Source organism: Pristis pectinata, chromosome 18, assembly GCF_009764475.1.
Source record: "Pristis pectinata isolate sPriPec2 chromosome 18, sPriPec2.1.pri, whole genome shotgun sequence".
Classification (NCBI taxonomy): Eukaryota; Metazoa; Chordata; class Chondrichthyes; order Rhinopristiformes; family Pristidae; genus Pristis; species Pristis pectinata.
Genome location: NC_067422.1, coordinates 19,154,812 through 19,169,721, shown reverse-complemented (window position 1 = coordinate 19,169,721; position 14,910 = coordinate 19,154,812). Strand labels below are relative to the sequence as shown.

At 38.5% G+C, this 14,910-nt stretch overlaps 1 protein-coding gene across 1 annotated transcript; it reads left to right on the top strand.

Annotated features, from left to right (window-relative positions):
• The first annotated feature begins 2,517 nt into the window (after positions 1 to 2,517).
• LOC127579926 (gastrin/cholecystokinin type B receptor-like) lies at positions 2,518 to 8,973 on the top strand. Its single transcript, XM_052032989.1, has one exon. It carries the CDS (start codon positions 5,030 to 5,032, stop codon positions 6,293 to 6,295), a length of 1,266 nt encoding a protein of 421 aa, XP_051888949.1. The 5' UTR covers positions 2,518 to 5,029; the 3' UTR covers positions 6,296 to 8,973.
• The last annotated feature ends 5,937 nt before the right edge of the window (positions 8,974 to 14,910 follow it).

Here is a 14,910-nt window from a genome sequence, read left to right as displayed (position 1 = left end):
TGGCCATGGCGTCTACGTGGCTGGACCAGGACAAGCTATTGGTGATATTCACTCCTAGGAACTTGAAGCTCTCAACAGTCTTGACCTCAGCACCGTTGATGTACACCGCCCCCTTTCCCGAAGTCAATGACCAGCTCTTTTGTTTTGTTGACATTGAGGGAAAGGTTGTTGTCATGACACCATTCCACTAAGCCATCTCCTTCCTGTACTCTGACTCATTGTTATTTGAGATACGGCCCACTACAGTGGTATCATTGCAAACTTGTAGATGGAGTTAGAGCAGAATCTGGTCACGCAGTATATAGGGAGTAGAGTAGGGGGCTGAGGACACATCCATGTGGGGCACCAGTGTTGAGAATAATCGTGCTGGAGGTGTTGCTGCCTATCCTCACTAATTGCCTCTGTTGGTCAGAAAGTCAAGGATCCAGTTACAGAGGGAGATGTTGAGGCCCAGCTCTCACAGTTTGGTGATGAGTTTGCTTGGAATTATCGTATCGATCGTATCGGATGTTGTTCCCTATGAATATTCCAACACTCTTCTCATTCAATTTTTTAGATGTTACACATGGAATAACAAAATGTTCCACTGAAGCCATTAAGTTTAAAGAAAGGATGGGAAACAGAACCAGGTGAGTTTCAATGGAGCTCAAGAACCAATGCTCCAGTAGGTCAGAAGGGAGCACAGGGACTAAGGCCCTGATGAGTCAGAAGAGAGCGTGGGAATTGAGGCCTGGTGAGTCAAAAGGGAGCACAGCAAACGTCACCTAGTGAGACATACCAAACCACTGGGATTTCCATGCAGTCGGATAGTTTGTTATCTTCCTGAACTGCTAATAGACAGTATTCATGCCTGCCCATTAAGACAGTCTTATTTATACTTTACTGACTGTCAAAAAGTTGTATGCTTTCCCTCATTTATGTTAATAAATTCCTTATTTATGTTAATTTAAATTTATGTAATTTATGTTTGTCATGTTTGTAATGTACTGTGCTGCTGCTGCAAAAAGCTCACTTTCATGGCATTTATGCCCTGAGTATGAATGCCCATGACAATAAACTTGAACTTGAACTCACCCCCACCCCCACCCCCACAAAGACTGTTGGCGACTCTGCCAACTGCCGGTTGAAGACTAGCCACCCACTCTCATCAGGAGAGCAACATCATTTGCACGCCAAACCCACCACTGCCTTCAAATTATTTGTGCCAAGATCCTTCCAGACAGATAAAATTATGTTTCTCACAATAATCAAATAGCTAAGCACGTTACACTGTGCAGGTAACTAAAGCCTTGTTTAGATGACCTAGATAATGCATATCATTAACATTGGACGGAAACCAGCAAAGAGAGAGTGCCATCTGATTCCACAGGCGAATTTGGAGGAATCCATCCAGATTATTGACTGGTAATCAAAATTACTCCCGGCTGATGATTCAAGTAAGGTTGCCAAGGACAGAGACAGAAAGAGACAACAGAACCAAAGCCCATGTTACTCCAAGCAGATTGCAGAAATTCTCAGGTCCCATTTGAGGTGCATGTGAAATTTGGAATAAGCTGACAAGAGTCATTGTACCTTGCTGCATTCTGTCAAAGATCAGAGTACAGATTGGCTAGAAGTGAATTTAATGAAAAGACTGTGAACGGGCTTCCTTCCTCACAGCATGACGGTGATTCACAAGGAGGAGGTAAGGCAGGGCAGCCAAGGCAAGCAGGGTGTAACTAAGAGCTCACTGGTTTCAAGAAAACGGTTCCCTTACAATGTTACTTCATGCCCTTAAGAAGTTCCTTGCTATCAGACTATTGGCAATTACCATTTGAAAATAAGTCCTGTGTTTATCCCAACCCTAACAGTTGAAAGTAACTGCAGAGAAGTTACAAGATAAGATATTTGTTTATTTATTAGTCACATGTACATCGAAACACACAGTGAAATGCGTCTTTTTTTTGTGTTACTGAGAATATGCTGGGAGCAGCCCGCAAATGTCACCACTCCTCTGGCACCAACATAGCATGCCCTCAACTCCTAACCTGTACGTCTTTTTGGAATGTGGGAGGAAATTGGAGCACCCAGAGAAAATCCACACAGACACACAGGGAGAACATACAAACTTGATTCCTTATTCAGTGAGCAATTATCTGGGAGGGAAGAGCTACCAGTTACTTATTGCAAAAGAGGGGTGATATCACTTGAAGTTTAATTGGACATATATGCTGCTTTAGCAATTTAAAACTTGGCCAGATAAATGAGGACAGATAATTTACACTAGTGCGTTAAAGTTAGTTCTTTAAATCTGGCAATTAAGGCCTATTATTGAGGCCTGTGAACCTGATTTTAGATCTGGCGGTATACTTTGGAAGTTTTAACATTTAATACTGTTACTGTTATATACTCCCAGATTCTACATCTATTATATTTAATTTATTGTTTTGATATTTAAAAACCTGTTTTCATGTGCAGAAGTATAAAATATACTTAAATCACTTACTTAAAGTTTAAGAAACCTTCAAATATCTCCTGTCATTTTTTCTAAAATCTGAACTCTCAGTTAATAATAAAAATTTGTTGCATTTCTTTCCTGCAGGATTTGTAATCTCAGGAGTTTTACAGCCTAATTATAAACATCCAGAGCTGTTAGTTTTATTATTTCTTTTGCTTGTCAGAAATGACTGTAAGTAAAAAAACTCCTGATCTATTCTGCCTCAAATTCTACTTTATAAGAAGATCTTTTAACTATTAGGTTGACAAAGTAACAATGGTAAAAATTTAGAGATTACAAGAAGAAGATATATTAAGGCAGGAATGCCAAACATTTTGAAATGTTAGCAAGAATTACAAACAGGCAAGAAAAAAGCCAAAGGCTGTGTCTTTTATTAATCACAGCACATTCTATCTAGGTGACATTTCCAATCATTTTCAAGTTATTTTCAATTCTTGTCTTCATACTTTTAATTTATTCATTAGATATGGAAAACATCGGCTATGCCAATGTTTACTGTCCATTCCTAATTGACCCCTGAACTAAGACCATTTCAGTAGGCTCTTAAGAGTCAACCACTTTGGTATATCAAAGAACTGCAGATGCTGTAAACCTGAAATAAGAACAGAGAATGCTGGAAAGACTCAGCAGGTCAGGCAGAATTTGTGGAAAGAGAACCAGAGTTAACCTTTCAGGTGGCAGACCCTCGAAAACTTTGATTTATTTGGAGTCACAAACGTCAAATTTCCTCCAACCAAATATTGTGAAGACTAACCCTGTTGTCTTTGGTCCCTAACACAAACTCCACTCCCCAGATGCGGCATTGCTTCCCTGATGGACATTAATGAACCAGATGGGATAATTTTATGAAGCGGTAGTTCTGTGATCATGTTCATTGATAGTGGCTCTTTTTTTTCACATTTCAGATCTTTTCATTTAATTGCTTGAATTTAGGTTGCCCTCCTGGGATTCAAACTTCATATCTCCATATTAATAATCGGGAACTCTAGACATCAGTACGATAGTTTAACCATGATTCTATTGTGTTCTATACAGTACCTGAAATGCTTCACCACAAAACCAACATCATTAGATAATACATTTTAAACCACTGCTCATTTTCTCCAGAACTTATTCTATACCAACTGCCATTAGAGATTCTGCAGGTTTGGTCTTTATTTTCATACAGATTTTTATCCCTAATAATATTGCATTCTGTTTCTAATCTGTGGAAAATAAAATGCAATTGTGCCTTCAAAGTTCATAGACTGTTTTATTTAACATGGTTCCCACTGTATGCTGCTAATTGTTAATATAGGATCAAGTCTCTTTATGTAGGTTTACAAAAACTTAGATTACAGTTCAAAGAAAACAGTGTCCGAGAGAAATAGGCTCCAATGTTGCAGGTATTCGGTTCTAAAGATTATAGAGGTATGAAACATTGTTTATTGGATTAGAGGCTTCACACAACTGTTGCCCTGATCACATTACTTGCGAGGAACTATCGTCAATTCTTTCAGCCTCTTCTGCCGTCTGTTAGGTTTTGCATTCAAGGTCTGAGTCTGCTGAAGAACTTGCATAATAATTACATAGGATATACAATACAGTAACAGGCCATTCAGCCCAACCTGTCCATGCTGGCATTTATGCTCCTCTCAAGCTTACTACCATATTTCCTTGTCTAAGTCTATTAGTGTCACCCTCTGCTCCCTTCTCCCTCATACACTTACCCAGGCTGCCTTTAAATGTACCTCTACCATTCACTGCAGTGAGTTCCACGTCCCCATCACTCTTTGGGCAAAGAGGCTTCTTCTTAATTTCCCATTGGGTTTCCTGGTGATTGTCCCATTTTGATGGCCTCCAGCTATGCTCTTCCCCACAAGTGAAAACATTCTGTCTCCGTCTACTCTATTAACACCCGTCATCAATTCCAAAACCCATTCACACTTCCTTTCTTCTGTGAGCAGAAACGAATACACTAATCGGGTTGAAAACGATGAGAAAAATCAGATACGGTTAAAGTATTCAAAACTACCCACAAGTGGAGAGGGGAGTTGGTTGGTGAGTGGTCATTGCGCTGAGGCTGGTCTCATTTGCTCGCGATTGCCATCTACCGAGGCTAATCGGAGCTTCACCCGCCCCCTGCGTGTACCAGTCCATCTCCTCGTTCTCCTCGCTGGAAGGAGCAGTGTCACCTGCCTGATCCAGCCGGCAGCCTGCCTCCAAGCAACTTCTCCCAGCTCCATCATTATCTGGGCGCGGAACATTTCACTTCCATTGCTTTCGCAAAGAAACAAAAAGCTGCCCTAAACTGAATGAAACTTTTGGATGGTATCGTGCAAACCGGAAGAAACCATCACTCCCGAACCCCAGTCCTCCCCCGTGGGGCGACCTCCCTACCCTTGGTCTCCCTGGAGTGAGCAGCAGGTCTGCGTGGAGCAGGTGGAACCGGGCATGGCACCCAGCCCAGCCCCACGCTACAGGGAACGCCGGCGTTCTGCTGAAGGTTGGCTCGATGCACTTTCAATGCTTCAGTGAACGGAGTCTGTCAACATGAATGTGACCCAGTTCAGTTTGGAATTCCTTGAAAGGTTTCCCAGGAACTTTTCCTTGTTCCCTCCTAGCAGCAACCTGAGCCTTTGGGAGACCATCCATTTAAACGTCAACCTGCTGTTTTCGGGTTATGAGCCCACAACCATCGTGTTGGAGGTCGTTTATTCGCTGTCCTTTATCATTGGTTTTGTGGGGAACATCATGGCTCTGAGGGCCCTAACGAGGAAGAGAAGGAACCGCTTGGCTGGAGCGAGAGCGACCCGGAGCCTCTTGATCAACCTGTCTGCCTGTGATATGATGGTGGTGTGCATCTGCATGCCTGTTACTCTCGGACACCAGGTCTACAATGCTTGGGTGTTCGGAGACTTCATGTGCAGGGCTGTCCCCTTCGTGCAGGCGGTTGCAGTCTCCGCCAGCGTGCTGAGCCTTGCCGTGATCAGCCTGAACCGTTACTACAGTGTCCACAACCCACTCAATGCCAGGGCGTTCTTCACCTGCAGGAGGATCCTTGCGATGATATGTGCCGTCTGGCTTTTATCCTCGGCGCTCTGCATGCCCCTAATCTTCATGAATAAAACCGAAAACTTGGTGCTGTTGAACGGGAAGCTGACCATTCCTGTGTGCGCAGAAAACTGGCCAGATGCGAAGCTGAGACAAGGCTACAACTTCTTGCTCTTCTGCGCTCTCTACGGCTTCCCCGTGCTCTTCAACCTTGTCATCTGTTTCCTCACAGCCCGTCGCCTCTGGGGCAGCCAGGATAGGCTCCAGGAGGGCAATAAGAAGCATTTAGTTGGCAACAACTCCAGGTTGAAGGCACGCAAGAAGATCGTCAAAATGGTAGTGGTTCTAGTCCTTCTCTTCGCCTTGTCCTGGCTGCCCTTGTATGTCATTGATATCTGGATTGATTTTAGGATCCCGGACGCTCCACCGGACACTCTCCACCAAGGGTGGATTCTTCACATCCGATCTTTTGCCCAGTGGTTAGGTCTCACCAATTCCAGTCTCAACCCTCTCTGTTACTGCTTCATAGGAAACGTGTACAGGTCTGTACAGAAGATCAAGAAAAGCTACAGGCAACGAATTTCTTCCGTTTTCAACCTGGCCATGCCTCAGGCTCAGGTCAGTTCTTCCGTCCTGCTCCAGTACAGAGCTCACATTGCCGAAAGTGAATTCAGCGACAGCACAGGACACCCAAGGTGCAGCCAGACTCTGACTCAAAGCAAAAGCCTATCTTCTGGAATTACTTGCGTGACATCGTTTGACTAAGCAGCATGAGTATTAATAAATAGTTGTAAGTAAATGTGTCAGGACATAAGTATGGGCTGTCTCTCAGATCTCTTCACCTGGTATTACTCGTTTGACTTTTCTGTGATTATTTCGGTCCTCTAAAAGTTAAGGAGACGTCTTGAGCTTCCTTATCCTAGGGGTATACCATGTGTGGGGACACAACAATTGCCAAATCCTCAGATCAAAAGGGAAATGATATGAAGATATCCGAGTGAAATTCCAACTCCCGCGGTGATGTGAAGTAATTATTAGAGCATTAGTATATTTGGAATGACTATAACATATTATGGATTGTAATAAAAAAGGTAAACTACTTTGGTTGTAAATAATATTAACTGTTTAATCAAAACAATTACATTCTGATTATGCCAGTGTGAGGCACAGTGTCAAATGTTGCTTCGCATTATTAAATGGTCTTCCAGGCTTATTGTTCATGGGATTTGGATATTTTGCATGTTATACTGTAGATTGAAGGAGTGGGGAAATCCCGTTGTATTATATATATTTTTTTGGGGGGGGGGCAGGTCTGCTAACATTAAACACAAAGAGAGTACTATTTCAAAGATGGACATACAAATGAACTAACATCAATCTGTTATTTTCCTTTAATGAGTAAGAAGTTTGTGTGGAAACATGATTCGTTTGCATACCTTTATTTGATAATTGTAAAATGTGCTTAATTTGTAATTATGCTCACCGAATTAAACATGAACTAAGACGATATTATTTACTATTCTGCTTTTACTTTTAACTCCTTTCAAAATGTGTTAAGCTCCAGTTAGTTCAAGTGTCATCTGGTGCCAGATCAGAATATCATGTGGCACTTCTAATGCTTCCAGTGCCATTGAACCAGTTTGCATCAATAACTATATCATAACTTTGGTTCTGGCCTAGGTATTGAAATTAGTGGAGGTCAGAATTTTTGTAATGTTACCCGGTAAATTATTGCTGTTGTACGGCTATTGGAGGTGCAAAACTGTTGCAGATACTGATTATGAGAATATTTCCTTTTAACATTTTTAGAATTTTTTTTAATAAGTAAGCTTTAGCATGTACAAACTGCATTAGAGATTCACAACAGCGTATTAGATTGCATCAAACAATCTACTGGAGGAACTCAATGGGTTGATCAGCATCTGTGGAGGGAAAGGAATTATTGCTGTTTCAGGTCGAAACCCGACATCAGCATCTGTCCTGCTGCAGGGTTTCAACCCAAAACGTTCACAGTTCCCTTCCCCCCACCCTCCACACCCCCACAGTCACTGCTCAATCTCCTGAGTTCCTCCAGCAAATTGGTTGTTGTGCCAGATTCCAGCATCTGCAGTGTCTTGTGTCTCCATTTCTGACTGCATCTTGTCCACAAATCTACTTGGGTCACGAATGCCCTTAATCGAAGGAAGACTGCCTCCCCTACCCATCGTGGCTCACAAACCACAGTAATGTGGTTGACTCTTCCTTTTGAAATGTCCTAGAAAGCCATTCTGTGCTACTAAGAATGCACTTTAAATGCCAGCAGCAACACCAGCATCTCTAAATAATAAACTAAAATCTATCTTTGGTTGCACAGTCATGAAAAAATAAATTTCTTCTGAATCCACTAACAAAGTTTCTCATTGTATACAAAAGTTCTCATTGAACTGCTACTCCTTCTTTCCTTTGTGCATCAGTAAATTGAAGAATGCTGAGTGATTATATCTGTGAGTACTTTTCGTCAGTACTATTTACCTCTACACCCCTGCATAATGTTTGTTGAAGATAATGCAAGTATTGCATCAAATTTAAATTATTTATGCTCTTCAAAACAAGACTAATAAATTAATAAAAGCTAAGGTACAATTCTTGACCATCTGCATTGGATGCTTTTAATTGATCTGTTTCCCATTTACAGGTAATTAATCAGTGTAAAAGTGTTGTGTTGTATTTTACTGTTATGTTGTTTGAAATCCAAAAATCTGAATGTTCTCTTATCGCCTTGGTTTGATTCCAGGAGATGTATTGTATTCCATACACAGCTGACTACAGATTGGGCAACAAAACATTACTCACCCAGATATTGCAGCAAAATGCAGCAAGTACTGCACAGTTAAAACTTATAAGGGTCAAACTATGAAGGAATTCAAGAGTCACATTTTAACAGAATTATCTTTAACTGGGCTTGAAATTATAACTTTGTATCTTCTATTATAAGAGCTTTAATGTTTTCTGTAGTTAATTTGCTTCATCATAATGTATCAGGGTACCCAAGTGAAATATTTCTTACTGAGCTTGTGGCTTATGCTCATATGGATATTGTAGTATTTTTTTAAAATAACCTAAACTTTAAATTATTAGCATTTTCTATAATCCCTTTGTAAATACAGCAGCATTTTTTGTATGTGTGAGATTGATTGTTTTCAGTTGGTCTTAAGTTTTCAGTTTTACAATTTACAATATAATCAGAAAAAAATCATGTTTTTTCATCTAGTTTCCTTTATTTATACATGACTTCATGCCTCAAATACATGGGAAAATCCTAGAAATAAAACTTACTCTCAAATGGCCAAGTACATCATTAACTCAATAAATATTGTAAAGAAGTTTTATTGGTTAATAAATATTTTGAAGTGATAAATCTAACTCTAAAGCCCTAGACCATCATTATGGTTATCTAGAGTAAGGGTGTGGATGAGACTTACTAGAATTTTTCCAGGATGAGGGGATTACTGTAATGTGAATAGACTGGAGAAACCGAGGCAATTCTCTTCAGAGCAAAGAAGACCAAGTGTTCAAAATCAATAAGGGTTTGGAAGAGAAATTGTGATCAGTGACACATAAATCTGTGACCCCTGGGTTTTGATATAAGCAAAAGAATCAGAGATGACAGAAGGACAGAACCTTTTGAAGGAAGGAATAGCTAGAATTTAAAATACACTGACTGGCAACATTCAATAGCAGCTGTCAAAAGGGAACTGGTTAAATATTTGAAGTAGAAAATATTGCACCAAGAAAGAGTGAGGGAGTTGAACTAAAGGGATTACACTTCAAAAGAGCAGAGGCAAACATTAGACAAAATGGCCTTTGCAGTGCTATTCTATGATTCTGCTTATACAGATCATTCACTACTGCAGACAATAAACTTACCCTCAAAGTAATGACTTGTATGTAATTCTACTATTATATGTTCCGTGTGAGAAATGTCAATTGTCAAAAAGGTTGCAAAAATCCCTTACATATTCCAATTACTCCAGATCAAGGTAACTCTTTTATTCTCCGCTGTTTATTAATTGCCAATAAAGAACTCATACTCTAATTTGTTTATCATCCAGAAAAACTGTATATAGTTGAAGAATTGTTACACAAGGACAAAAAAAAATCTTTATGGTAATTAATATTTTATTATGTTCTTACTCATTTTAGAATTATCTTTCCTATTGCTTGCAAAAGATTAAATTCAGTTCACTGATACTGAATTAATTAATATGACAGGAAAATTTATGTCAGGTACACTTCATTGAGTGTACCTGGTATTTTAAGTTGGCAATTCAAGTCTCATTTTTGAATGTATTATTTATTAGTGTTTTATTAAAGATTGCTTAGAAAGCTATTTCATTTTATTTTCAGAACAATGGAGTTCTAAATGTTAAGAATATTTCCACAGACTGGCACTAAAGTAACTGCCTGATTAGGCTGCCATGGTAATTAAGTCAATATGTAATACAGTTTTCAATTCTACATAATGGAGCATAAAGTAAACCAGACAATAAAATGTTTCTTAACGAAAAGTAAGAGGAACTGTGTTTATCTCAAAGTCAAGGGACCACTAATGAAACTCTCAAAAAATGCACATTTCACAGTCATGTATTTTCAGAGCTTAATTTACTCATCGTGGGAATCCTTCTGTATTACATGAACAATTTCAGATCCCAAACGTTTTCTGCAGTTCTTTTGTTTATATCAAAAAAATCTAATCTGAAACACAGCAAGAACCTTTGGTAATCATTCAAAATAAACCAAACAAGAAATACCAGAGTGCTGTTTAGTGTTTTAGTGACAACTGAAAATATTGAAATTTTCACAATTTTATTTTCAATCATTTCAAAAGGTAAATTTTAAAGCCAATTTGTCCATTCAGATGTGTAACAAACAGTCCGTGAGCAGAGCATATCCACTGCTACCTGTATTAGCTGCTGTGTGCCCAAAGCCATTTTGATGCTTGAACCTCATTTACATGCATCTAGCACATAGCGCAGTACAAGCACCTTGGCCCCTGGTTCTTCACCATGTCCACAGTGAATGTGGTTAATGTCTTCCTTCTGGCAGAGGAAGATTTGATGAGTTCCCTTTGCACAGAATGTTCTTGATGTTCTTTCTGATGCTTGGACAAACTTATGGAATAAAAGTTAAGGACCTCAGAGACCTTTCCCTGATTATGACCATATTATGCAATGTACCTTCTGATAGCCTTCTTGGTGAAACCAAAGTGTGAAAGTGCTCCCTGGTGAACTACTGTGAGTACAGACACTTGTTCAGTTCCCTCCTCCCCTCTTAGAACAGTACTGCATTGACACAAGTTTTTCCAAGTTGTCAGAAGTCAGACATACAACACAAAAGATAGGCAAAATAAGATGCATAATTTACTTCTGTTTTCATTCAATGTCATAAAACATCAGAGAGCAGAAGCTATTTATCTGGCAGTAAAAAAGGACAAATCTACATTTTACTGTGTTGAGAGGATGAGCTTTTGATTAGTTCGCTACATGATCCTTTCTGACTATTAGCACTGTGTGAGGTTCTCAGTAGGATCCTTCCTGATATTTTATAATGAGCTCCTTGAACTTGCCACCCACTTCACACCAAAACCAGGGCAGTAGCTTGAGTTTGTCAGCCTAGAGCATTGGTTTAACAATATACCTCCCACTACTCTCATTAACTCCCTTCGTTCCCTCAGAGTTATATTTTAACCTCAATCCAAGTTGTGAAAATATTTGCCAAAATTATTCCTTAAGGGAATTCCTCCTAAGAAGAAGAACTGCATGGTCCAGAGTCCAGTTTATTAATTCATACCCTGTTGGGTAGATTTGAAAGATGTCTTACATCACTGCTGCATCCTTGAGTGAAGGAGATTGTCACCACTTTGATCCATGTTCTAAATTTGAAACTAAAGCCATTAGGATTAAAAGATTAATTTCTCTAAGGTGAAATTGTGTTACTAGTATTTTTACAAAATGAGAAGGATTATATAAAAAAAGAAAACTTATGTAAAATTATAATTAAAACTTTGGGAATAGAGAACAACTAAATCCTTGCAATTTACCAAGCAATCAATGTAAAATCACAGTTCTTTTGTTTTATTGTTGTAATGACAAAATATCCATAATCTACCCATGTAGATTAAAAATCTGGTCTGATGAAACTGTAATGTATTTGTTACATGAATAGGTGGTTGACCTTTGTTTTTTTTTAATACAAAACTGATCCCAGTCCTGTGAATGTTTGTCCATTTCTATTGAAACTCTTTATTTAGTTCTAAGGAGGATTAGAGTAGGGTTATGTTAAAATTTAAATTGGTCTGTTCTCTGTTGCTTTATCACCTTGAATGAAAACAAAAATAAATTATTAAAGGCACTGCTGACACGCCAGCACATGTCATTGTAGCAGAATGCCTGAAGATTTCAAAACTTGATGTTAAGTAATTCCTTTAGCACATTATTGCTTAGAAATTCATCCCTAATCAGTAGAGCTGAGCGTGTTATATAATCTCACTGTACCCTGCATTTGAAGAACATTCATTGAAGTCAGTGGAACAAATTTCAGTAGCAGATTGCAACACACTGACATGAAAATATAATAATATTCTGGAATGGATTCACAAGAGACTGCAGATGCTGGAATCTGGAACAAAGAACAAACTGCTGGAGGAACTCAGCAGATCCTGATGCAAGGTCTTGGCCCAAAACTTCAACAATTCCTTTACTGCCCATTAAGTTCCTCCAGCATTTTGTTTTTTTGTTCTGGAATGGATTTCTAAGCTGATGTCTCTTTCACTAAAATCATTTCAGAATTACCCAGATTTTGTGATCTGTGACAAATTAGGAGTTTTATTGAAGGAAACTGCCCACAAAGGGTCAGGAAGCTCTGTGATCTGGCATCAGCTGCTGTCAGTTACCAGTTACAGAGGATCATTCTGCCAGCTGAACAGATCAGATTGCAGAATTCCAAACGACAGCAAATCAAGAAGAAAAAGCTCCAATTATAACTGATTTTTAAAATATTTTGCAGCAAGTGAAATAGAGATTGTGAAAATTCAACAGTAAAAAACTTTAAGATATTTTGAAGAAATGACAATCTATACATAGAAAATTGTCTTTCTATCAGGTCTAGACACATTGTTCAGTAATAATTACACCTTAGTATGCTGGTAAAGAATCCATTATATGTCATTCAACAGGGCATCACATTTTTGGTGAAAAATAGCTCATAAAAATTTGACATCCCTGTCAATTTATTAATTCAATATTGATTTCCTCTGCGAAGATTGCAACGCTCCGTGAAGGAGGGTGGAGGCAATCACTGACAGCAAGTTATGGATTTGTGTTGTTTAATCATTTTCATTTGGTTCTTCTGTCTAGGACCTGAAACCACATTTGAAACATTGGTAATACTTCTAGATGGCAATGGGATTGTGGTATTTCAATTAAAGGTTTTCACAGCAAGCAGTTGGGTTGAAAGAACTGGGTATTATTTGAATTCAAAACACATCAGCTTTTGTATCATGATATGAAATATGAGAGCAAACATTCTATGAGATATTTGGTTGATATGCTGGAATAAGACATTCAGGATTCCATTCCTCATTTATTATCAAAGCTAAATCAAAAAAGAAAACGTGGCAACATTCTTTAAAGTCTTTTGGTAAAAGTGCCAATGCATGTGCACGTTCTGATCTTTATTTCAGTTGCCGTGAATTGCTATAAGGTCAATTATAAATCATTAGCATTTTCTTCCAGGGATATGGTAGATCAATACTCTGGAAATTGTGTCTGGTAAGTTTCTTCTTTTAAAATTTTCAATTACATTTACGCGTAAGTGCACCTTGAAGTTTCCAAAGAAATTTACACTAAGACCATCCTCAAAGATTCTTCCATTTTTTGCTGGAATATTGACAGCAAAATGTCAGGAATCCCAGATACTCTGCATTAATGAGGTTTTGTAGATTTTCTGTGGAAAACATTTTCAGTGTTATAAAAATATCAGAATTGATAGCATGTTTTTGACCTGAAGCATTAACTTTTTTTTCCTCTTTGCAAATGCATCCTGGATTGTTGGATTTCCACACATTTTGTTTTATTTCAGATTTTGGAATCTTCAGTATTTCATTTTTATATATTTCAGTGCAGATATTAATTCTCAGGAATTATAGCCTGGAATTTAACCAGTCCATATGACCAGGAGTGAAGTCTAGGGTTTCCAAAATGGTCATGAATTATTTTAACAGGTTAAACCCCCCTGTGTCCACAAGATGCAATCCAGACACTTATAATTGGTACCATTTTTTTCTCTCTCTCTTCACTGTACCTATGTGCCTGTAATGCTGCTGCAAGCAGGTATTTCATTGTACCTTTACCTCACAGTACTTGTGCACATGACAATAAGCTTGACTTGAACTTGTCCCTCAAGGATTGCTACATCACGTCAGTAAGGATAACACATGTTTACATGAATGTATGCATGTCTGTGTGGTCACAAACCAGTGACACAATGCCATTCCACAGCCAATAAATCTTTGCAAATATTGATACCCTGAAAATAAACTGACAGCCAAATCCAATTGGGACCTTGAGTGATAAAATCAGAAGTCAAACAACTCATCAGCATGCCAGCTGAACTTGACTGGAAAAACCAATGGCTTTAAAATTCACTTCCACAGGAATAAGGTTGTTCACGTTCAAGGAACAACAAGAATTAACATATAGTTTTATGCCTTACAGGGCATCATTGACGTGCTCCATAAATTTAGCTGAAATCTGAACTCAAAATCACATGATGTTCATAATGGTGGCTTTCACATTTAAATGACTGTTTCTTGGATTCCAACATTACATCTGATGCTTCTCAATGAACTATCATAATGAGATTAGTGGAACAGGATGAAGTCATGGAAGAAGGGGAAAGGGAGAATACAGTGCACAGAATAGTTTTATTCTACACCCTATCCAAGATACATTCCACTTAAAAGTACATTTGTTTCTAAATCTCATTACAGAATATATAAATCAGACTGATCAAGACCTAATGTAGTAATTTAAAGGTGAGCCACAGAAATATTTTGAAAATGTACTCAAAAAGATCAAAGCAAACTTTCTTCATAAAGCAAGATGATTGCTTTGTTCAGTGGGAATATAGAACTCATCAAGATATTAAGGAAATTAGAAGACGTATTTATATGAAAAGTAGGTAAAAAAGGTGCAGAAAAGAAGGATGTGTTGATAAAGTAAGGCAGGAAGAGGCTAATATGAATCTGTTGGACTGAATGTCTTGCAAGCTTCCATACAATATTGTGAGCATACCTTCATAAAATGTATGGTTATAGTCCAGATTCCCAATATGAACTGTGT

Coding starts and splice junctions, on each gene's coding strand:
- LOC127579926 (XM_052032989.1), top strand. CDS start 5,030: ATGAATGTGACCCAGTTCAGTTTGGAATTCCTTGAAAGGTTTCCCAGG.